We start from the raw sequence: 25,400 nt of genomic DNA on the forward strand, positions 1-25,400 counted from the left end.
CAACTTCTGAGGCAATGTCTCCATATTCTGGGTACTCTACCTGATGCCCAAGTCAACAAACTGTTTTGGGGCCTTATCTACAGCAGACACTATAGAAATCTAGGTGTAAAAGATTGTCACATCAACCAAAGTCAGCTTACCCTAAATGGTAGCATCAGGGGGCGCCTGGGTGGCTCAGTTGGTTAAGTGGCTGCCTTCAGCTCAGGTCATGATCTCAGGGTCCTGGGATCGAGCCCCATGTCAGGCTCCCTGCTCAGCTGGGGGTCTGCTTCTCCCTCTGCCCCTCCCCCCGCTTGTGCTCTGTCTCTGTCTCTCTCAAATAAATAAATAAAATCTCCAAAAAAAAAAAAACGGTAGGGTCAGCCCAGCTGGTTATCTGGTGCGTATGTCTTCAATACACAGTATGGATTTAAACAGAATGACTCCTAATGAAGCCTTTGCTTCATCAATTACACACACTCTCTCTCTTATAGATTTAAGCCCTCCCCTTCCACAAGCTCATTCCCTCCAGCTGAAAACTCAGGCTCAAGTTTTGCTCTCAAAAAACCAAACCAAACCTCCCCCGCCCCTCCACAATGTTCTTCGACCACACGTTCCTCCCCTGGCCGTGCCCTCTTTCCTCTTGTGACCACCCACCTTTCCGAACACTCGTCAATACTCACTGTGTTCATTTCAAAGTCGAACCGCTCTTCGACCCATCGCTAGCTACGTGACTGCTCCTGGCTAAGGTCACCAGAGATTTCCTAACTGCTGATTCCAGGGGCCTCTCTGACTCAAGTTCATTTACGACAAGGATTTAGCACTTCTTCTTTGGAGATTCTCCCCTGCTCTGGCTTCCCTAACAGAACCTTCCAGTCCTCCCACCTTTTCGTTACCCCTCTTCTTCAACACTCTTTGGAAAATAGAACAGTTTTTCCTAATTATTAAAGTGAAATATAGTCACTTTAGAAAACTTAGAAAATACTTACCCAGTCTCTTCTTCTGGCTCCTTGTGGCCCATGCCCCTGAGACACAGGCATTTCTCAGGCTTCCACCCTTGGCTCTCTTCCCATCCCACATGTTCTCCCCTGAGAAATCTCACAAAAAAATGATCCTTAAACCTCGGTCTCCAGCCCTTACCCTTTCCCTGTCTATAGATTTACCTTTTCAAAAATTCATCAAAAACAATATTCATAGTAACACATAGTTTAAAAAGCCAAAAACTACTAGGCTTATAAGGGAAAACAGCAGTCTCTGTCTTGCCCCCCTTCCCGAATAACCCTACTCCCCAAACTAAACATCCTACATGTGCTATTTCTTGTCTTATCATCTTAGAGATTATCTGTTGACTTCTATATGGGAAAGGGCACTTGGATGTCCATCAGCTTACATCCCCATTTTTTGTTTCTCCGTCCTTCCAACATAGTTATTAGAATTAAATCGTTTAAATCATTAGTGTTTATCTTATGACTTGATTAGTATTCATTATTCCTGAGCCATTCTCTCCTATATAATTATTCTTTTTAGAATTAACAGTGCATCATTTAAAAACTTAATTTTCTATGTTACTCTTGCTTAATCCTTTCCAGACTGCCCAACAGAGGTGTCAAGTGAGAACACTGTGTCTCAGACCCACGGGTTTCCCGTCAGTGACATGTTTCCCTGATGAGCGCTCTGTCCTCCTGGCTCCAGGAAGGGCTTCTGCTCTGGCCAGTTTCAGTTCTCTTCCAAGGCTGCCAGGCCCGGTTCCAGCACCTAAGAGTCCCCTGGACCAATCCAACAGCGGGGATACTTATGCAGTGTGTTGCTGTCATGAAGGGACTCCGCTTCCTTTCAGACGGGTGACACTGAAAGTATAGTTTAAAATGCTAACGAAAGAGCGCTTGCAGGTCTTCTTCCTGTCCCGGCTAAAAGGGAGACAGTTCCTTGGACTCCCCAATGCAAGTCCTTGGACTCTGTTCTCATGGTTGCCACCAATAAAAATTAAGGACTTTAAAAATCTCTTTATATTTTCTATCAATATACATGTTGTAAAGCATTTTAGGAGGTCCTTTAATCACACAGTTTGAAACAGTAACAACTGTCGACAATGATCTAAAGACTGGTTTTTCACTGACCTAATCACACAGTCTTCTCTGGGGTGCGAGTCTGCTCTGATGCTTGGCCAAAACCAATGGCACGAGGTCAAAAGGCACTTGCACACACCTGACTGCGGGGTCTGTCACGGCAGCAACAGACAGACATTTGTAACTACAATCAGGTGCTTGAAGCTCCTTGGCTGACAGGAGCTGCTCGAGTAAGGAAGTGCCATTCCATGGTGAGACTGCGCAACAGGTAACCAAGGGATGCCTCTGTCTGTGGAGGGGTCACCTGCGGCGCGGGCCACACTCCTGTGGTAATGCCCACTAGAAGAAAGCATCACATTAAGAAAATGGAAATACATTTTTTTTTTTTTTAAATATAAGGCAGGTCAGACTCAGGGAAACCAAAACTAGAACATCCAAGAAGACGCAATGACTTTTGCACCTTAGAAGCCACGGCACCTGAGGGGGTTGGCATGGCTCCCGACACTCCCATTTCCCTTTTACATCATCCTTTCAACAATGGCACATCTCAAACTGCTAGTGAATTAGCTGAATGCTGAATGTTTAAAAAAGGGAGTAATGTCTTATGTAGGAATTAGAAAAAGGCAGAGAAAAAAGCAAAGATAGAAATATCACATCGTCTCCTAAAAATTTACATGTACCATAGTAACCTGTAAACATCTCCCAAGTATTTGTCATAGGTGCAAATAAACAACGTAATTCAACTTTCAAGTAAAACTTAATGATATAAAAAACAAGGACTTAAATACATTTATTATGAGTCAAGTAACTCCAGAAGTCTTCTGACTTTATAAGTGAAAAATAAATGAAAACTGCTCTGTGTTTTCCATATCAGAAAAACAAAACAAGTCCACCTGTCACTTCTCATTTCACATCAGGGTAATTATTCTAGTGCTACTCAACCTAATACATTCTGGTTCATCTTTTTAGAGTCAGAAACACAAGTGTGTACCAACATTTCTTCTTTAATTTGCTTTTCTAAGGAGGAATGTCAACCTTCTGAGAGAAAATGGAGCATTTATATTCTGGAGCATCTCTCTGTTATCTGATCTTTAATGAAAGTGGGTTTTCATCTGACTTAGCTAACTTTCATTCAGAACAAGTTTGGTATTGTGAACATACAGAAGAAAATAAGACAACGAAACAAAAGCTAGAATTAAAAGCCAATAACCGTAAATGTCCAAAATTGTACACTCCCCCACAATTCCTAAAGTGAGTCCTGGTGCCCAGCCCCACGTCCGTCCCCCCGACTCTGAGAGGCAAATACATCACAACAACAACAGCCAAGACCTGATGGTGCCGACCCTTATTTCTCCTTGGGTGTTTGTCCCGTGCATGTGCATCTCTAAGAACACATGCATTCCCCAAGTTTCAGGACATAAATAAGGCAAAAAAACACATTCTCTTTGGGGCTTACTTCAGTTCTTATTGAAGCTCTGTGGAATAACACAGAGGAGGCTAAAGAACAACTAGGTGTTGCTTCATTAATGAGTCCAACTAGTTTAGTGAACAAAATAGGTTTCCTTCCTAACCTTCCAACTTCCCATTTACCTATATAGATCTGAGGGATTTAATCAGTCTGGTCCCTTGGGCAAGAGGGTCAGAAGTCATTGTCGCTCTCATCCAGGGGCTCGGGCTTCCGGACCCTTCGAATGGGCTTAGCTGGCGAGAGGGCAATGCTCTCATCTTCCAAATCGTCGTCTTCTTCATCACCCTCCATGTCAATCTCACTGTCCTCGGAGTCCTCCTACAGGAAGACAGCAAAGACAAGTGAGGGCCCATCCCACTAGCCGCAGCTTGTCAGCCGAGACCCTTACCCACCAGCAGCTCAGTAACGAGTAATGCCCACATGTGAAGGAAGAGCTGGGCGGAGCAGCAGTCAGGCTGTGGGGGCGTGAGAGGGGGACCCACGTCCCACACTGCCAGCGGAGATACAAACATAACTGGCTCAGCTAACCAGTGACCTTCAGACACCAGTGTGCAGCCATGCTTGGTGCTGCAGGGGCTGGCTTTCCCACGGAGGTCTCAGCAACATCACTGGATCTGCACCGCAGCTCACCGGAGGCTGCTCGGCCCCTGGGGGCCCAGACACCCACCAGGGGACTGCAAGGACGGTAGGGCTTGGAGATTACGAGGGTTGGTTTTTTTTGTTTGTTTTTTGCCTTTTACCAGATTAGGGATGGAAAGCCACACAGGAAATGGGCATTAGGAACAAAATAAAAGGAACACTCTCTCCATCACCTAGATCTAGGGTGACCAACTCAGCCAGGTTTTAAAACTGCAAGTCCTGCTCTTTGGGGTTGGCCGCGGAAACAAGATGACGAAGGGGACGTCATCGTTTGGAAAGCGTCGCAATAAGACGCACACGTTGTGCCGCCGCTGTGGCTCGAAGGCCTATCACCTTCAGAAGTCCACCTGTGGCAAATGCGGCTATCCTGCCAAGCGCAAGAGAAAGTATAACTGGAGTGCCAAGGCTAAAAGACGAAACACCACTGGGACCGGTCGAATGAGGCACCTAAAAATTGTATACCGCAGATTCAGGCATGGATTCCGTGAAGGAACAACACCTAAGCCCAAGAGGGCAGCTGTTGCAGCATCCAGTTCATCTTAAGGATTTCAACGATTAGTCACACAATAAACGTTCTGGTTTTAAAAAAAAAAAAAAAAAAAAAAAAAAACTGCAAGTCCTGTGTCCCAGGGAAACCAAGATGGCTAGCCACTCCCACCAGCATACATACATGCTACTATTTCCTTCTTCTTAAAAACACAACACAAAACAAAAACCCCAAAGTTAATCCCACCTTCCTCCCCAGCTGCTCTGCCCTGTTCTTCTACCCACCCTCCCAACAATAAACTCCTTGAAGGAGTTTTGAACCCACCACCTTGCTGGTTCTCTTCTCGCTGCATCCTCAAAACACTCAGCAGGCTTTCACCTGACAATCTACTGAAACATTCAGCAGATTCAAATCCAATGAATGAGTCTCAGGTGTCTCGTGACCTCTAGGCTGCATTGGGCACAGGACGGCTCCTTCCTCGAAAGCCACTCTGCTGCAGGGCACCCTTCTCTGTGGGCACTCGCCCCACCTCACTCCACATCTTCCCTGTCTCTCATACCCCCACGCCCTCCATCTCCCTGACTCTGCAGCTGGCTCAGTTTAGAGCCTTGGGCGTCCTCTTCTCTTTTTACTCTCTCCCCCACACCACCACATGTATCCTTGTGGCTTGAAGACCACCTAATTATGAGGGCTCCCAAATTCAACTCCAGCCCAGACCTGACCCTTGCACTCTAGACTTGAACTCCAACTGGCTACTCAAACACAGCATGTGGATGGCTGGCAAGCAATGCATGGGTAGAATGTCCATAACCAAAGTCCTGCTCTGCTCTCCAAGCCCCTCCTCAGGCCTGCCCTATCTCGGGGAAAAGCAAACTCTATGTATACTATTAGCCCATTATGACACAAGCAAGGCCTCCTTCATTTCTCTCTCTCACACCCCATGTCCAATTAACAAAACTTCATGGTTCTGACCTTGGAAACATCCAGAATCTGGCCACTTCTTAACACCTCTGCTGCCACTACCTCAGGCTGAGCCGCCAGCACCTCTGGACTAGTGCAAATGCCTCCCGATGGGGGTCTCTCAATGCCAGTTAGCTCTTGGCACTACTGGGCTCACGATTTCCATGCCCACTGCACTCAGAAAATTCCGGGTCCTCATCACGTCCTGCAAAGCTCTGCACAGCCCCTAACTGCCTCTTAGTGCTCCTGCCCCCAGCCCACTCCATCCCAGTCACGCCACCATCTCTGGTCCTCCGATGCAGGAACCCCATTCCCTGGGCCTTGGATGCCCCACTCTGCACCACAGCCCTCCTTCCATTCAGGCCTCTGCCCAGTGTCACCTTACCAGAGAGACATGCCCTGACTGATCAAAAGACATCAATCTCCTCCTTCAACCCTGTCACTCTGTTCCCCGAACTGCTTTGTTTTCTTCTTGCCATTATGACCCAATGTATCCGGTTGATTACCACTGGAATGTAAGCTCCCTAAGGGCAGGGGTGTATTGCCCATAATCTGTAACAACACCTGCACATAACAGGCACTCGGTAATGATCTGTCAAGTGGAAGAGTGAGCACACGGGGACAAGCCTGTGTGGCTGCGGAATGTGTGCAGGCAGCCTCCTGGAAGCAAACAAGCGGCACGAGGCACAGGGGAGATGTCAGCTGTAGCCTGGGCATTCGTCCTGAGAAAGCTATGCACATGACCAAGCAGATCGGAAGATGAAGGACCAGATGGTGCCGTCCAGGCATCCCCAGGACCCACGCCAGACTTCTGACTCCTGCCTCAAATGGGTAAGATGGATGGGCAGAAGCTACTAACCACCCACCCCAACTGTTAAAAATGTTTGAGGTGTTTCTCTGCTTCTCTAAGACTACCTTCTGTGATTTCAAGGCTCAATCCTCTCTGTGCATTTTGGCCAGCAAACCTGAGTGACCTTTCCCTCTGTGGATTTTGGTCACAAAATACACTGTTGGCACTAAATAAAAGGATCTTTTGTACAAGAATGTCAGGCTCAGGCTGTGTCCCTGTGTAGCCACTAGTGCCATGCTCCAGACACATGTGGCAGATGACCTGATGAGGAGGTCTGGGGTCTGGTGGTCTAGTCACCCTTTGCCTCTGGGGCCTCACAGCTTACCAGGGACTGCCACAAAGAAAGCAGACCCAGGGTGATGGACGGGGCAGCCCTGGCAGCAGGGCCCCATTCCACTGAGTTTCCCAGTCAGTATTACCTCAAGGACACTCAAGGCACCAGCAGCCTGATGCCGCAGCCTGAGCCTCTCTGAGGCTCTTGTCTCAAGAGAGCCTCCTTTTCCTATTTCTTCCCCAGAATGGAACAGAAGAGAGGGCTGGCCTTGGCCTGGGGTTCCCACGTTCCCTTCTCAACAGGTTCCCTTCTTTTCCATGTTATACTTCAAGGTCCTGATAACCTTGGCTCAGCACTCAACCCTCCTCTCCCGCCAGGGACCTTTAGGCAACTGCACCGTTCACTGAGTGGCTCTTGCCCAGTAAGAGGCATCACTGCTGAGGAAGGCTCTCTGGGGGTCCTAAGCCGGCTAACTAACACACTAACACACACACACACACGAGATGAAAAAGAAAACCAACCTGCTTCTTGGAGCTGGAATTCTTGCATTTACCTAAGAGAGCTGGTGCTGCTTCCATCTTTAGAAAGTGAGAATGGAAAGAACAGTGAGAAGGAAAAAAGGGGGGGGGGCAAGCACATTCATTTGAAAAGAAAACAGCCATCAACAAGCAGAGAAGAGTCCAGCTCCTTGGGAGGCCGAACTCTGGCACACACCCAGCAGCAGGCCAGGCTGAGAGGCCGCCCCTCGCGCTCAGCTTGTCGGCTCAGCTAGTCTATGGCTCAGCTAGTCTACGAGGCCAGCCTGAGACTGGGAAGAACAGAGCTGCTAAAGGGAGCCAGTTGGGACTCACGTCGTCATCAGAGTCTCCGCCTTGCATTGTGCCCACGATGCGTTTGCTGGGTCTTCCTGAGGAGAACCAAAGCATGAAAAAATTAAGAAAACCTTGTTAAAAAAAGAAAGAAAGAAAAAGCAAGGAATGGCATTCAAGACTTGTTTCCTTTAGAAAATTGGGAAAACAAGAATCAACTAAGAAATTTACTTAAGTTGCATCCAAATAATCAAAACTGCCAACAAACAGTAATGGATTTTCTACATTTCCACTTTGAAAAAAAGGAAAAGGGTAATAAAATATAATCACAACTCAGAAACCAGAAAACAAAATATGCATCCTGTACAAGTTTTCCAAAAAAAAGAAAAAAAATCACTGAATCCCAGGGTAGCTCTATTTTTAATTTTTGAGGAACCTCCACACTCTTATTTACCCCAAAGATACAGATGTAGTGAAAAGAAGGGCCACATACACCCCAATGTTCATAGCAGCAATGTCCGCAATAGCCAAACTGTGGAAAGAGCCGAGATGCCCTTCAACAGACAAATGCATAAAGAAGATGTGGTCCATATATACAATGGAATATTACTCAGCCATCAGAAAGGATGAATACCCAACTTTTGCATCAACATGGGTGGGACTGGAGGAGATGATGCTAAGTGAACTAAGTCAAGCAGAGAAAGTCAATTATCATATGGTTTCACTTATTTGTGGAACATAAGGAACAGCACAGAGGACATTAGAAGGAAGGGAAAATGAGGGGGGGAAATCGGAGGGAGATACGACCCATGAGAGACTATGGACTCTGAGAAACTGAGGGTTTTAGAAGGGAGGGGGATGGGGGGATGGGTGAGCCCGGTGATGGGTATTAAGGAGGGCACATACTGCATGGAACACTGGGTGTTATATGCAAACAAAGAATCATGGAACACTACATCAAATACTAATGATGTACTGTATGGTGACTAAAATAATAAAAAAAAAAAAATCACCAGATACTGCTCTATCTTTGTGATAGAACAGCTCTACTATCTGCTGAAAAAAGAAATGCAGTGTCCCTCCACGGACCAATGTTACTTGTATTTGAATCTATGTCTGAGCTCCAAAGAGGAAAACTTTTGAGGCTCACCGTTAGTTCATCTTTCAAAACACCCACACTATCTCAGTGATTCTCCACTCTCCTCTGGAAGTCACGTTGCCTGGCTGTGACTTCTGCAAACACCCAGGAGCCGTCCTTCCTTGGCAGGAGGCAGACAGCTGCCCCTCACACCCAAAGGCTGAGAAAGGAGCACCCAGGACCCAGTTCCATGCTGCACGAGGGGCAAAAGCAGAGAGGGCAGCTCACAGAGGAGCTCGCTCAGGACAGGCCTGGGATGACCACCAAGAGCTAATTATAGACTTCCCTTGGTCAGATAAAATGCAAACCTTATGTTGTCTAAAGCCCTTATTTATAGTTCTTAGATTTTACTTCTGGTGGCTGAGCAGTCAGCAGAATTTAGGAGCACGAGTGCCTTTATTAGGTTCTCCTGAGCCAAGCCCATACCTTTTCAGAGCCTCAGTTTCCATCTATAGAATGGGAGTCAGAACCTCTAGCCTCTATTTATATCATGAACCTGTTAAAAAATAAAAGGAGAGGGGCGCCTGGGTGGCTCAGTTGGTTGAATGTCTCTTGATTTCAGCTCAGGTCATGATCTCAGGGTCATGGGATTGAGCCCTGCGTTGGGTTTCACACTCAGTGTGGGGTCTGCTTCAGATTCTCTCTCCCTCTCCCTGTTCCCCATCCCGTGCTCACTTCCTCTCTAAAATAAATTTTAAAACCTTTAAAAAAAAAAAAAGAGCAGTTAGCAGCAAAACTTAATATAAAGTGAAGATAATTTACCTCTGAAATGTATCATGTATATAAAAATGCAAACTGCTCCAAATATTAACAGATGGTAGAGGATGTTTTAAAGGCAAATATAGAGCAATTTGGTAGTACCTATCAAAACAGGGATTTATATAACCATTGACCCAAGAATCCCACATCTAATGGTATGAACACTACAGATAAGCAGAAAGATGTATGTACAAGGAAAAGAGGAAAATAACTTAAATATACTTTTTTAAAAAATATCTTTTAATATGGGAATGCCCAAGTAAATCATGGGTACAGTCATGCTATGGAATACTATGCAGCTGTCAAAAAGAACAAAGCAGATTTCTAATTTACTGACATGGGAGGAGTTGTTCTAATATATTTAATAATAATTTTTTTAAAAAAAGCAAGTTGCAGAACTATACACAGAGGCTGGTCCCATTTAAGTTAAAAAATGTCTTAGGGGGTGCATGGGTGGTTCAGATGGTTAAGAGTCTGCCTGTGGCTCAGGTCATGGTCCCGGGGTCCTGGGATCGAGCCCTGCATCAGGCTCCTTGCTCAGTGGGGAGTCTGTTTCTCCCTCTCCCTCTGCCCCTATCCCCCTGCTCATGCTGTCTCAAATGAATAAAATCTTAAAAAAAAAAAAAATGTGTCGGCTGATCTTTGTGTATTTCATGGTATGTGTGTGGAAAGGCAATTTGGAAGGGCACACCCCCAAGCCCTTCTAAAGGTGGAAAGTGAGGAATGAAGAAGACCCTCGGGGAACACCCACATTTGCTCCACAGATTTTTTTGCTTTAGTCTTTAGCAATGAAAAAGTAGAAACTAGAAGATTTTTTAAATGGCAGAGATGGTTGTGTGAGTCCTTTCTCTGTGCATTAGTTCTCTGATTATAGGGGATGCTACTGCACTGAGAGCAGTGTGGACCCAAAGTGGGTAGAACACAGCTCTGTGACAGAAGCCGTGTATTCCCGTGGCCTCTGTGAGAAATCCCAGGCCACAAAGAAGAATCAGCTATTCTTGGGACCACAGGTAAGAGTATTAGCAGCAAAGGTGACCACTGAGCAGTTTAAGAGCTGAATCCTGATACACAGGAGGCCAGTGTTCTGTGACAGGGCACAGCGGGGAGGGCAAGCGAAAGCAGCTGCGGTACCTTGCATGAGCACCTCCATGGCCGGCCGCAGCTTGGACAGTCGCCTCTCCTCCAATTCACTGTCAGATTCGTCATCTTCCTGGATGTCAATGTCTGAGTCATCATTACCTGGGAGAACACAAGTACGCAAAACAGAAGGGCAGCTCCATTATTACCTCTAAAACAGCTTCTATCCACAAGGCTCTTGTGCAAAACCATCTACACTTCTCAGTCTTTCTTTTAGTGCATTAGATTTTATGAGACTATTTGCCTGTAGATAGTTAGGAGTTACTGCAGACAATGATATACTGGTTTGTTTTTTTAAACAATCTTTCAGGGCGCCTGGGTGGCTCAGTTGGTTAAGCGACTGCCTTCGGCTCAGGTCATGATCCTGGAGTCCCGGGATCGAGTCCCGCATTGGGCTCCCTGCTCGGCAGGGAGTCTGCTTCTCCCTCTGACCCTCTTCCCTCTCGTGCTCTCTCTCATTCTCTCTCAAATAAATACATAAAATCTTTTAAAAAAATAAATAAACAATCTTCCAAAGCAAGACAAAAGTGGATCAGAATATATCAATTAGAAACACTTCTGGCAGCTGAAACTAAAAGTTGAACAGCCAGGGCGCCTGGGTGGCTCAGATGGTTGGGCGTCTGCCTTCGGCTCAGGTCATGATCCCAGGGTCCTGGGATCAAGTTCCACATCAGGCTCCCTGCTCCTTGGGAGCCTGCTTCTCCCTCTGCCTCTCTCTCTCTCTCTCTCTCTCTCTCTCTCTCTCTCATGAATAAATAAATAAAAAGTTTTAAAAAAAAAGTTAATAGCCAGCTGTCAAGGTAGCTGAAAGCTCTTGGTTAGTTGGAGGGGGGACCCATTCTCTGTTTAGTGTTAGGTGATGTTACCCCAACTTGAGCTCTTTGTGGATAACAAAGATGAGGAAGTGGAGCCCCCCGAAAAGATGAGTGACTGCGCCAAACAAGCCCGCAGGCAAGACGGAGCCCAGGCCAGGAATGGCCGAGCACAGCGGGCCTGAGAAAGATGGCGACCTAATGAGTGGCAACAAGAGCTGGTACTCAGGATACTGCTTCTGGGAGAGAATTCATCATAGACAAATATAAACAGAGATCGTTCTCAGTGCAACAGCCTTATACATTAATTTCTTAAATACTCTCCTGGAGTCAGGTTGGACATTTCCTACAGTGAATCTATAGAAGGAGAGTTTCCACAGTGGAGAGAAAAAGCTTTCACTGACCAGCCCGACTCCCTACAACCAGGGAGAGACACTGGTTTTGGAAGGATGGAAGTGGAGGAGTTTGCAGTTGCTGTTCTGTTCACCGAGTCAGCAGTTTGGAAGGATAGTAACTGTGCATCTATGAAAAGGCTTCGCTTAGCCCCTGTGATAGGGGGTAAAGAAATGGCAGCTGCCTCTAGCTGGGCTCCGCTTTCTTCACCACGGAGGTGTGTGAGAGAGCTGTGCTCTCTGGCATGGAAGGGCAAACCTCGGAGCCAGGGAAGTGTGAGGAAGAGCACCCTGCCCAGGCCTCCACACAACCTATCTGAAAACTACCACCTTACAAAAGCCTATACAGAGAATATGGTGAAATATTAATACAAATTCATGACTATAAATTGAAATTACTATTCAACTTTGCTCACTTTTTATTTCATCCAGGAATATTATGACATTATATCATTACCTCATGCAATATAAATCAAGTATTACAAATTTTAAAGTATCAACATGTTTCTCAGGCTCAACATAATTTCTTCTGACAAACTCCAGCCAACACACTAAATTAATGTATGCTGACCCTGAAATCACCGAGTTATCAGTGATGCATTAAAATTAAGTATGGCAGGGGCACCTGGGTGGCTCAGTCGGTTAAGTGTCTGCCTTCAGCTCAGGTCATGATCCCGGGGTCCTGGTATCAAGCCCCACATCAGGCTCCCTGCTCATCAGGGGAGCCTGCTTCTCCCTCTGCCTGCCACTCCCCCCTGCTTCTGTGCTCTCGCTCTCTCTCTCAAATAAATAAAGTTTTAAAAAAAATAAAATAAAATAAAATATGGCAGACAAGAGTGCCCATAAAATTCAAAGAGGAAAGAGTAGTCTTTCCAAAAAATGGTGCTGGAACAACTGGATAGGTACATGCCCAACAATGAGGTTGGACCCCTACCTCACACCACATGCAAAAATTAACTCAAAATGGATCAGAAATCTAAATAAAAATTGTAACTATAAAAGTCCTGCAAGAAAACCTAGGGACAAATCCTGATGACCTTAAATTAGGCAATGGTTGCTTAGATATGACACTAAAAACACAAGTAACAAAAGGACAACTGATAGTGGGGACTTCATTAAAACTCTGTGCAGCAAAAGCCATCACCAAGAAAGTGAAAAGATAGTCCAGAGAATGAGAGAAAATATTTGCAAATCACAAATCACATAAGGATCTAGTACCCAGAATATATATAAGAACTCTTGCAATTCACTAATAAAAAAATAACCCAATTTGAAAATGTCCAAGGACATGAATAGACATCTCTCCAAAGAAGATTTATATGAATGGCCAATGAGTAAAGAAAAGATGTTCCATTTCATTAGCTATCAGAGGAACTCATATCAAAACCACAAAGAGATATACTTCATAACCACTTAAACAGTTTCTTTGTGTCTCCTTTGAGATCAGCACAGTCCAACAGAAATGTAATGCCTGCTGGCAGATGTAATTTAAAATTGTCTCCTAACGGGCACCTGGGTGGCTCAGTTGGTTGGGCGACTGCCTTCGGCTCAGGTCATAATCCTGGAGTCCCGGGATCGAGTCCCGCATCGGGCTCCCTGCTCGGCAGGGAGTCTGCTTCTCCCTCTGACCCTCCCCCCTCTCATGTGCGCTCGCTCTCTCTCTCATTCTCTCTCTCAAATAAATAAAATCTTTAAAAAAAATTGTCTTTAAGTAACTACGTTAAAGTAAAAAGGAACAAGTAAATTAATTTTAGCAATGTTTTACTTAACCCAATATATCCAAAATATCATTTCAATAAGTAAACAATGTAAAATATTAATTAATGAGTAATTTTACTTTTCTATCATACTAAGTCTTCAAAACCTGGTGTATATTTTCCACAAACACCAAACCTCAATTTGGACCAGCCACACCCGAAGTGCTTAAGAGTCACACATGGCTTGTGGCTAGGTACTGGGTGGCACAGTTCTAGACTCTGAGCTTCCTGAGTACTTCATCCATCACTGTGTCCCGAATGCTGGCATGATGCCTGACATGCAGTAGGCATGCAGTAAAGTAAGTGTAAATGCAGGAACATCTGCTCTTCACTATACCATAAAAACCACAGCAAGGTTACTAAAGTGTTTTCTAGAAATTTCTGGGTCATTTTATGAATTTATCACCAGCAGTGAGGGTTTAAAAGGATGGTGGGAAGATGAAGGCTGCCCTTACTTCTATTATAGAGCATCTGAACAAAATACTTGGCCTTTTTAATCTCTGGGGCCCCTAGGGCATTCTCCTGTCTCTAAGCACTCAGACTTTCTCTCTCTTCTTCAAGTCCCTTCCTCCTAAACCCACAAAGCCAATTTGGTGACTTCACCTCCTGCTCAACAGAAAAGACAGGAGCATCAGATGGGAGCCCTTCAGCACATGATCCTTCTTCCAGCTTGTCTGTCCTGCCTGAGTTCAAGTCTTGCATTCACACATTTAGCAAAACTCATCGCCTCACTGGGCTCTGGTTCCCACCCTCTCTTACAGACTCCCAGGACTCTCCTCATCTGGTACCTCCTTTCTCCCCAGATCCACTTACTTAGGCTTTGCTTAAATAGCATCTCCTAATGAGGCCTACGCTGACCCCCTATTTATTTTATTTATTTTTAATAATTTATTTATTTGACAGAGAGAGACACAGCGAGAGAGGGAACACAGCAGGGGGAGTGGGAGAGGGACAAGCAGGCTTCCCGCTGAGCAGGGAGCCCGATGCGGGGCTCGATCCCAGTACCCTGGGATCATGAGCCAAGCCAAAGGCAGCCGCTTAACGACTGAGCCACCCAGCCGCCCCAACCCCCTATTTAAAATGCAATTCCATCCCCCCCCCCCCCTCCCCCTCTCTGTTTTACCCCCCCCCCCCACCCCGCTGCCACCCCACCCCCACCACCAGGGCATTTTTCACCTTCTGCTTGCCTGATGTTTGTCTCCTCACTGGCAAGTAGACTGGTTAAAGCAAAGGTCCCTGTCTTTTGTCCACTAATGAATCCTTTGCTCCCAGAAGAGATATTCAACAATGCTTTGTTGCACTTAATCAGCTGCCTGCAGAGTGGTCTAAATATGATGATCTCTTCCAGCTCCCGCATTTTGCTCATTCTTGCCCCTAATTCATGTCTGTGTCCTATTAGGTTTTTATGTTCAGAGAAGTCTTTCAGAAAGTCTTCCTTTTTCTATCTCCCCCAATCCCAATTCTCTGGTCAATGTTCCCACATATATAGCAAAGAAAGACAGAACACCCTAAAAACTTTAGGGTGAACAGAACTGAGAATGGTCCTTCATATTTTCTTAACTTCTTTGCCCACCCCAAGCTAATTAAGTGCTATCCTTTATTCAGTTGGTTTAAACTGGAAATTATTTTTCCAAAAAAAGTATATCAGAGATGCTCCTATGAATGCTTGTCCTTCAAGAGATCCCAAACCTATGGATAACAAAATTAAAGTGTGAGTTCAGAAGAATAAATCAAGATCAGTGAGAAAGGTCTTACATGCTGGCCCGGGAATGGAGCAGGGTACAGCCGACCAATCAGGGCTCTTACCTGTGCCGGGCCACTCAGGAGGGGATAAACTCCATGCAGACTTATCATTTAGGGCCGCTTTAGGCTCTCCTGGCTGACCTGGAACCATAAAGGTGAGGGGCTGCTTTGGCTAGAGAGGCCCTTGGAATTCCCTAAACTTGCCCCTAAAGGATTTTCCAGCAGTCCCTATTCTCCTTCCAGAGTTTCCTGAGATTTAGGAGGGAGAGGCGTAGAACAAGTACAAAAGGAGACAGAGAGAGAGCTCACACGCAAGCCTGAAGTTCCAGGTAAAGTATCCTCAAGCACAAGAGAATAAAATATTTCATCATCAAAAAGAGAGCAATAAGCAAGAGAAGGAGGCACCCTGAGACATGCAGCATGAAGACCATGCGCTGCTACGGCTCCCGAGCCTGACCTAACACCTCAGTGAAGTTCGAGGAGAAGCTCGCTAACCAGCGACAGAGAACAGTCCTCCCCAGCATCGAGCTCCTATATATAGGTAACCCCCATTTCCCTACAGACAACAGCCTCACTGAACCATCTTGGATTACTGGGGGACCTATGACGGCTAGGTAGGTAGGGGGACCCATTCACAGGCACAGCATTACGACCCTTGCTTTCTACCAGTCTGCCCTAATGTAAGGAACCCTATAGACCTCCAAGACCCAGTTTTCTTTCATAGTTACATATTATATGCAATTCAAACTAACAGTATCATTTAAACAGGAAAACAGTATTTTAGTTGACAAGAAAACCAACGTGCCTTAACTGTTATGTAATTTGAACCAGCCTCTTAAGCTCTTGCGTGAATTAAAATGGTACCTGATACAAAACTTGTGAGAAAACTGCCTTTTGAAAATAAATAAAATATACACAAAGATTTTTCAAGGCTACCGCCACCCGCCCAGAGGAAAGAGCCCCGTCTGTGAGCGTGGCCTTACTTCCACTCCGGAGCAGGCGCTTCTCTTCCTCCTTCAGCTTGTTCTGCATCAGGCGCAGAGTGTTTTCAGCTTCCTATGGGACAGCAAATACAAGATTCAGAAGAAAGGACCCTTTTATGGACTGTTTTGTTATTCTTTAGAATTTGGGTAAGTAGGGCTACATCTGTACTGAAGAACCAGTGAAGATCTAAACCGCACAAAAAGAACGAACACCGCCTGAGCAAGGAGCAGGGCCGGACCCCAGGGCCCCTGCTCTCTGCCAGCAGGAGCAGCTCAGACAAAGGAAGGCAGCCAGAAGCGGTGCAGATGGCCCTCCAAGCCCTGCAGAGAATGGAACAACGGGGTGACAGGCCATCACATGCGATCACGTGTGCCGCCATTGGATGTCAACACAGGAACAAATGCATCAACTACAGGCCTCCTGCTCCTAAAGACTAAAGCTCTGCACAATTTCAGCCCCAAAGATGCTTAACGGTGTGACTGATCAGGATGAAGAGAAAAAAAAGAAATACTAGTCTAACCCCTAGGGGGACAAAAGCTAATGCTTCAGCTGGGTTACAAAATGTGGCCCTGATCACCATCAAAAGAGAGAATGGGAGAGGAGATTGATTTTTAAAATTTTGCTATTGTTCTAAACATTAAAAAGAGAGCACTGTTTCATGCATGAGATAGCCCTAGGGGCCAGGTGCTTTAAGCATAGAGAGGAGAGGAGAGCACAGGAGAAAAAGAGCCAAGTAGCTGCTGAAGGATGGAAGAATGCACATCCCGAGGCACATTCTCCGGCACACTCTGTGCACGTAGTGGTGGCCCCACATGATAGCACGAAATGCTCACTTTACCTTCACTGGCCCTTTTCTGTTCTTCCCTAGATACCCAACTTTTAAAACGTCCTGAACTCCAGGCTCTTTCCACTGCCCTCAAAATGTGCCTGTCCTGGACCCTGTTGCTCCGCGGCCTGCCCCTACCCTAGAGCAATGGTGGCAAGGGCTCCTTGTCGAGAGAAACGCATCCACAGGAGTGCAGCAGTTACCCCCAGCCAGGCCTCCTGTACCCCAGAACAGCTTCACCTCATTCAAACACCCAGGTTTGTAGAAAGGCTACCATGACCTTTATACCAAAAGCTGTCAAGGACAGTATGAGAAAGGGAGACTGTAGACCAATTTCATCGTGAACAGATTCCAAGCGACCATTTTTGGGTTAAGCAAAAATATCCCCAAGGGATTAGGGCAATTCAAAGAGTGATAGTAGGGGCGCCTGGGTGGCTCATGTCTGCCTTCGGCTCAGGTCATGATCCCAGAGTCCTGGGATCGAGCCCTGCATCGGGCTCCCTGCACCATGGGAAGCCTGCTTCTCCCTCTCCCACTCCCCTGCTTGAGTTCCCTCTCTCGCTATCTCTCTCTCTCTGTGCCAAATAAATAAATAAAATCGTAAAAAAAAAAAATAAAAAGCAGTCTCTGATAAACTGGTTTGGATGATTCAATTAACCAGGGCCCCTGAAAAATCTTTCACTAAACTGACCAAGCAAATTTTTAGATCTTTACCCAAGACCAGTTACCTACTCTTGGGACTTAGTGCAAATTAAAATGCACTTAAAAATTATGAAGAATTTCAAGCCAATGATAGCATAGCATTGAAGCAAGCACAGGCCCTTCTAAGCTGAGTCTTGTGCAATGACACAGGTCATGTGTCGGTCCTGTCCGCAGTCCTAACTGACCAAACCCATCAGAGAGCTGACAATCCTGAAGGCCAGGCTACACTAACAGTAAAACAAAAGAATTACATGAGCAATCCTCAGACTTGATCGGGGAGAAAAAACATTCACAGATTTTTTTTCTACAATGATATTTACAAACTGACACATCAACAAGTACAAACTAACCCAGCAGAAGGAATGGTCTGTACAGAGATGTGGGCTAAGTACTTACCTCAAACCTCTCTTGCTCCAACCTATGATGGTCCTCGAGCTGCTGTTCCAGATAAGCCAGATTCCGAAATTTCTCTAGATAAATGTCATACTGCTTTTGCAACTCCTCCTCGATCTTCTCATATTCATCCATAAAGGCTGGCCTGAAAAAAACGAATGAAATAAAAAGTGAAAGATTAATCAACATACAGAAGTTTGAACTAGTACTCTGAGTTCCAAGTCCCATCATGGTTTGCTGTGGAAAGCCTTTAGCTGGAGATGGTTCTTCAACTTGTAGGGGCTGAAAGTTAATTTTCCTTTTCTCCTCCCTCCCCTTGAAAGGAACATACTTTTTTTTTTTAAATCAAAAGCTCTTAGGGGCACCTTGGTGCCCCTAAGGCTCAGTGTCCGCCCTCCACTTGGGTCATGATCCCAGAATCCTGGGATCGAGCCCTGTGTCGGGCTCCCTGCTCAGCGGGAAGCCTGCTTCTCCCTCTCCCTCTGTCTGCCATTCCCCCTGCTTGTGCGCACGCTCTCTCGCTCTCAAATAAAATCTAAAAAAAAAAAAAACAAAAGCTCTTTGTAAATCTGAAATAATCCCAAAAGTATGAAGACTAAGGTAAAAATTATTCATAATCCAGGGCACCTGGGTGGCTCAGTTGGTTAAGCGACTGCCTTCGGCTTAGGTCATGATCCCGGGGTCCTGGGATCGAGTCCCGTGTCAGGCTCCCCACTCAGTGAGGCGCCTGCTTCTCCCTCTGATCCTCCCAGCTCAAGTGCTCTCTCGCTCTTTCTCTCTCAAATAAACAAAATCTTTAAAAAAAATTACTCATAATCCTAACACCAGATAAAGGACTTAGTATTTGATAAGCATCCTTCCAGACTTTTCTATGCATGGACACATACAGGAATGTATTTTTAAGCATCATTAAGTATATTACCTTCAAAGAAGATTTGCAGTCTTTTTTTCTTACTCAACATGCCCTGGATTTTAATAAAGACTTAAAAAGTAATCATGCATCATATACACCTCACAAAATCAAGAAGTTAAATATATGCATTATCTTAGTTGAGCATAATATTCTGCTGTCTGAATGCTCCAAAATGTATTCAGTCCCCAAAAAAGGGAAACATAGGTTGCTACATTAAAGCTAAATTCTTTAAAAAGACTTTATTATTATTTTTTTTTTTGAGAGAGAGAGAGATAGAGAGTGTGTGCACAGTGAGGGGCAGAAGGAGAGGGGGAGAGAGAATCCTCAAGCAGACTCCTGCTGTGTGGGGAGCCTGATGTGGGGCTGGCTCTATCTCATGACTCTGAGATCATGACCTGAGCTGAAACCAAGAGTCCAATGCTTAACTGACTGAGCCACCCATGTGCCCCTAAATCTAAGTTTTTAACAATATAAAATCTAAAACCAAAACCATAATACAAAAACCTGTTTCAACTGGTTTGCTGAATCTATTCTTTTCTCTTATTTTTGATCTTAAAGGGAAAACGCTCTTCTTTTAAAAATATAAACAGATACACTCAGAAATAATAAATCTTTGGGAGTAGAGCAAAACACAGAAACTTTTCTACTGAAAGGCCATGAGGCTTAACAAAAATGAATTTATGCCCGAGAGGCAGAATTTTTTAATGAGATACATTTATCAGGTGGCCCAGATTCCAAAGGTGGAAAGGGCGTGGGTTTGCCTGTGGCAAACCCTCATGTCCCCAGGGGCTGCCTTCCCACAGATGTTAGGACGGTAGCCAGGGTGTGCCCCAGTCACCAGTATCTCCAAAGAGTACACCATTTAGACAGATGCAGCAGCTACACAGATGGAGAGAGAAAAATAAAGGGAGAATGAAAAGGATGAGTAGTGGTGCAGGACAAAAAAATGACAAAGAGACGGAGCAAGAGAAGGAGGGTGCAAAACGAGAGAGAGAATGGTTCCAAGAAAACGTGAGGAACCCACTTGAAAGGCTCTGAAGACCTGGAAGGTATTGTGCACTACCATTATCCATTCATATTCCCTGGAAAAGGTACTTTCAGAGAGGGAAAGTCAAAAGAAAGATGAATTACTGGTGAAGAAATATAAAGATCTAAAATCTACTCAAACCAAGAAATGGGAGTATGCTTCTGTTTCCACATCGAGCCTTGCATAACTTTCACCATCTGGATTCACTTACTCTGCCCTGCATTCCAAGAAGCTATAAAAGCCTGAAGGGAGGTTCGAGAAGTGAACAGTTTCCCAAGCATACTGAAAGCAGTAAAGACAATGAGTTTGGCAGAGCATTTGTTAGAATGCGCGTGGCCCGCACACTTTCAGTCCAGATGGCCTTACACCTGAGAGGCTACCACCACTGACCACATGTCCTCACCCTGCTTGAACTTCCGAAGACAACTTTCTACCCACTCTTCAGGTGTTCGGATCTACCTGACACTCTGCAGAGTCTGAAGCCGCTTCCGATTTCGTTCCAGTTCTAATTTCCTCTTCTCGATTTTGGCTTCTAAATTAGCTTCATCAGAGGCCACATTATTGAGCATATCTTTAGTCTTCTGCACCTGTGCCTGCATTGAACAGGAAATGAATGAGACAACGTGCCAGTAAGGAACTCCCACCTGACTCCTGGAAGAGAGGAATTCCACAGCTCCTCAGGCACAGCGACATCATGCTACATAAAAGCAAAAGTAAACACACAGAGCAAACCCTCCCCCAAGCCATCACTCAGTTAGCCAACTATTTCCAGACAGGAGGTCACATAGGCCCAGAAAAAATGATCATCCTTTTTCCACGAGAAGAGGGTGTTTGTACCCAGGAAAACAAATGAAGATGGTGAGAACAGTGTCCTGAGCAGAGGGGAGCAGGCCCAGACCTCTTGGGCAGCTCACTTGCTCACACTGCTTCCATACCACACTCGAGTGTCAGTCTGCCTTTATTCATATCATTCAGCTCACTCCCCTAGTTACACATATGTGCCTCACAGAATATATGCACCCACACATGAGGCTTTATTTAGGAGGGGACAAAAAGAAGTATTAGGTGGTCCCAGCCCTCATCCACTGCCTGCTGGGACTGAGAGAGAAGGTTCTCTTCCCTCCCACTGACAAGTACAACTACAGACTAAAACAGAGAAACCACTCCGTGAAGTCAGCGAGCAAATGGCTCCGTTAGTGGACCCAGCTTTTGGAGGGAGCCTGTGCAGCAGGGGCAGAGAAAGAAAGTGAAGGGGAAGAAAGATCATGGACAAAACCCACACAAGAGCAAGTTCATCTGACAAGGGATAATCAGAATGAATGCATGGTCTTCACACTTGTCTTGTCTGGGAAAAATGTCCAGGTCGGGCCTGTGGCTCAGTGGTGATCCGCCTTTTTTTTTTTTTAGGAACAATGTCTGGAATGGAGCCAGCTGAGTGTGCGACTGCCTTCCGAGTTCTGACGTCCCAACTCTCCTTAGTTCCTGATGCCCAACATGGGTTCTCCCCACCAGTACTTTGGCACAAGGTGTTGTGCCCCACAAAGGCTCAGTGACGGTTTACCTACAGGTCTCTGAGACACTATGGGGTCCACAAAAAAAATCATCGAAGGAGCCCAGACACTCTCTGTAACAGTCAAAGACAGTGTATATTTGGAAGCAACCATTTTCATTGTTTATTTATGGTTGAGTTTTTTTCAACTAAGTACACTAATCATTTCCAAGATGTTATCATGAAAATAATCTTATCACTATCCATTTGCTACAAGTGCTTTAAAAACCCCACATGAGACATGAGTTTACTCTCACAGGAAGACAAGGTGAGTTTCTGAACAAATCACATTGATGGCAACTATTTCTCTGAACAAGTCAGATTAAACCTAGTGAATTTATCTGACTTCAAAAATAAAAGCAATTTGTTAAAGGTACATGCTCCTCAAATATGAAATATCAGTGGGGCGCCTGGGTGGCTCAGTCGGTTAAGCGTCTGACTCTTGGTTTTCACTCAGGTCATGATCTCGGGGTCGTGGGATCAAGCCCCGAGTTGGGCTCTGTGCTCAGCAGGGAGTCTGCTTGAGATTCTCTCTCACTCTGCCGCTCCCCAATGCATGCATGAGCCCACACGCTCTAACAGACAATCTTAAAAAAAGTTAAAAAACAATTATCAGTGTGATAAACACAATTTTCCCTAGCTTTCTGAAACAAATGGCCTATATATCATAACCCCTTTTAAGTATCCATATTGTTGCTCTGGTTTTGTTTTTAGAATTATCACATATCATAGATATTTTGCAACAACAGATATATTAAAAGGTGTTCACCAACTATGTTGTACACCTGAAACTAATGTAACATTGTGTGTCAGCTACAGTTCAAAAAAAAAAAAACAAACAGAAATAATAGGGCACCTGGGTGGCTCAGTCGATTAAGCATCTGCCTTCGGCTCAGGTCACGATGTCAAGGTCCGGGGATCAAGTCCCCTGTTGGGCTCCCTGCTCAAAGGGGAGTCTGCTTCTCCCTCTGCCCCTCCCCCTGCACGCGCACTCTCCCTCTCGCAAAAATAAACAATCTTTTAAAAAAGGGAAAATAATAAATACATACATACATACAGGGAATCACCAAGAAATGAATGATGCCCTCATTTCACTATTCTAATTTATACTTAGTGTTAAAGGCACATTCATGCCATGTTAACTTGATCCAACCAGGACACTGACAAGCACAAGAGCATCAGCAGATAAAAGAGTTTTAAATTCAAAAACAATCACAAACTTACAAATAGCTGGATTAGAACATAAAGCATTTTTTTTCCTGACTTAGGTCAGAGTAGGTTGCTGATCTGAGGTCCCATCACCTCTAAATATTTGTGTATATTTCCTATGAATAAGGACTTTTTCCTTCACATCCATGACACAATCACTGAAACATGAAATAAACACAGATGCACTATCAACCATCTAATCCTCAGACCCGCTCAGATTTCCCCACTTGTCCCTGTGGAGTCTGTAACATCAGGCGGAGTTCACCCTGGCATTCAATAATTAATCACCCGATTAAGCGGTTGTCTGCCAGGATTCTCTTGTGAAGTCACTCTTTTCTCCTTTGTAATTACTAAGTACTTTTGGGCGGAGCTACTTTGAAACTATTTGAAATACCTTCTCTTCATCAGCTTTCAGTATGTTCACTTTTATTTCAGTAAGAACTCACGGTCTCCCATTTCATTCAATGGTCTATAACCCATTACACTAATTTATTTATTTTGAAGCGTAATTGTCCCTGGTTTGACCAGGGGAAGCCCACTCAGGCTGGCAACTGTTTTGCAAGGGATTTTGACAGATCCCTTTCATTCTCCCGGCATTTACTTGCTCTCCAGCACAAGAGGATCTTGTACTTTCCTGTCCCTGCTCTGGACTCAGACACTTCTCCCCAAGAGTCCTGGTTCCTTTTAGTGGAGAATGCCATTTAGAAGCCAAGATCTGGGTGCTAGGTGTGCTCAGAGCTAGGAAATGTACGAATGTGTATGTGGGTGTGCATGCGCATGTACATAAATATATGACATACACTCATGTACAAAAACATGCATGCATAGCAACAGTATTCCTAAAGTTAGCTAGCTACCTACCTATCTATCCAATGAAAACCATGCATTTAACCATCACCTCCAATTTCAGGGTTCATTTTAAGTTTCTTTTTCATATCTGCAACTGCCTTTTCCAACAGTGAGAACCTTCGCTTCCGTTATCTTTAACATATTTACCTACGTGATCAGTCTGCCTGTATGTAACAGACCTCCCACCTCAGCTGCCCTGCCCTCCTCACCTGCTGAGGCTGAACCCTGGTGCTGGGTCGCCCAGGGAGTAGTATTGTTTTATGACAAGGATATTATAAAAACCCATCAATCTTAGAATTTACAACTCTCAGCAAATCCTTGTTTTATGCTACTCCTACTTTACATAAGGCTCTCCTGTGTCTACTGAATAAAATGAATCCCTAATAACGACTGAATACCTACCATATGCCAGAGACTATGTACAACACGCACTGTCATAATGACTGTACATAAGGACCCTATGGGGCAGACACGGCCATTCTCCCCATTTTACAGTTGAGGAAAGTGAGGCAAAGGGAGGTTAAGTAACTTGCCTAAGATCACACAGTGGGATTCAAACCCAAGCAGTGTGAGTCTGGAGTCTCCCTCACTACTGCCCTCCAAATGAATATGTCAGATGAGATAAGCAAATAATTGATTGTGGGTAAGCAATAAAGGATGGCAGTCATTCTGTTCTTCACAGCACTAGTTAGAAATCTCTGCGCCCAGGGGCACCTGGATGTCGCCGTTGGTTAAAGTGTCCGACTCTTGGTTTCAGCTCAGGTCGAGCTCGGCATCAGGGTCTGCTCTCAGCGAGGAGTCTGCCTGAGATTCTCTCTCACTGTCCCTCTCCCTCTGCCCTCCCCCCCCAGCTCATAGGCTCTCTCTGAAATAAATCTTGACAGAGAGAGAGAGAGAAAAATCTCTGTGCCCAGGTTTCAGCACCAAAAACACCCAAAAAACAACAACAAAAAAAAACCTCTGGGAAAATCACTTAAATGCCCAGCAGTGAGGAAGTGGTTAAAGTGTGAAGAGTCCATTAAATAGAGCATTATTTATGAAAATTATTGAAGAATTTAAGCAAATTATTAATTATTAAAACTGACAAATTTTTAGGGAGAAGTTGTTCATATTTATAACAAAGGGAAAAAAACAGAAGTAAGTAACCTAGGTATCCTAGAATCTCTTCTGCATCTTCCCTTTCCCCATGATCATATACCTTCTCTGTCACTAGGCCTAGGGTTGTTCTGTCTTAAGAAGGCAGGGAGTAAATCAGTATTTTCAAGTCCCAGGCACAAAAACATTAAATAAAAGCAAATAAATCTTACCAAAATATCTTTTATTGCAATTCTCATCACTTTTTCAGTCTCGTTTATTTCCAGAGGTCTGGCAATTGCTTCTGTTCTCAGTTCCTATGAGAAACGATGAAATGAAATTACATGTACTTTCAGGAAAGGAATTCTCAAAACCAATCCCCAAATCTGGATATGGCTTATAGACTAGTTCTCGAAAGTTCCATCACAGGGTGCATCTCTGATGCAAAACCACTTCTTCCAGCCCCTCTTCCAAACGTCTTTCTTTTTCTTTAAGTACTCTCTACACCCAACGTGGGGCCTGCACTTACAACCCAAGATCAAGAGTCATATGCTCCACCAACTGAGCCAGCCAGGTCTCAGTTGGTAATCCTACCACCAACCTG

At 44.9% G+C, this 25,400-nt stretch overlaps 2 protein-coding genes across 4 annotated transcripts in view; one reads left to right on the forward strand and one right to left on the reverse strand.

The window, feature by feature from the left end:
• Nucleotides 1–2,806: 2,806 nt before the first annotated feature.
• Nucleotides 2,807–25,400, reverse strand: part of CLUAP1 (clusterin associated protein 1) — a 32,852-nt gene continuing 10,258 nt past the window's right edge. For 2 of the 3 annotated variants that reach the window (XM_073899604.1, XM_073899603.1), the window contains 8 exons: nt 25,030–25,113; nt 20,575–20,708; nt 18,179–18,320; nt 16,254–16,326; nt 10,561–10,668; nt 7,575–7,630; nt 7,245–7,301; nt 2,807–3,831 (listed from right to left, as the gene is read on the reverse strand). In XM_073899604.1, coding sequence (XP_073755705.1) covers nt 3,685–3,831; nt 7,245–7,301; nt 7,575–7,630; nt 10,561–10,668; nt 16,254–16,326; nt 18,179–18,320; nt 20,575–20,708; nt 25,030–25,113 — 801 coding nt within the window. In that variant the 3' untranslated portion in view covers nt 2,807–3,684. The remainder of the gene's footprint in view (nt 3,832–7,244; nt 7,302–7,574; nt 7,631–10,560; nt 10,669–16,253; nt 16,327–18,178; nt 18,321–20,574; nt 20,709–25,029; nt 25,114–25,400) is intronic. The other variant, XM_025859093.2, reaches the window with a different exon arrangement.
• LOC112813853 (large ribosomal subunit protein eL37) lies at nt 4,371–4,759 on the forward strand. The gene has a single exon (XM_025859095.2). The coding sequence runs from the start codon at nt 4,402–4,404 to the stop codon at nt 4,693–4,695; it is 294 nt and encodes a 97-aa protein (XP_025714880.1). The 5' UTR covers nt 4,371–4,401; the 3' UTR covers nt 4,696–4,759.

This window comes from Callorhinus ursinus, unplaced genomic scaffold (assembly GCF_003265705.2).
Source record: "Callorhinus ursinus isolate GAN/ISIS: 27379988/994484 unplaced genomic scaffold, GSC_fseal_2.0 scaffold13, whole genome shotgun sequence".
Classification (NCBI taxonomy): Eukaryota; Metazoa; Chordata; class Mammalia; order Carnivora; family Otariidae; genus Callorhinus; species Callorhinus ursinus.

What these genes read in the sequence shown, in the direction of transcription:
- LOC112813853 (XM_025859095.2), top strand. Translation starts at nt 4,402, where the DNA reads ATGACGAAGGGGACGTCATCGTTTGGAAAGCGTCGCAATAAGACGCAC.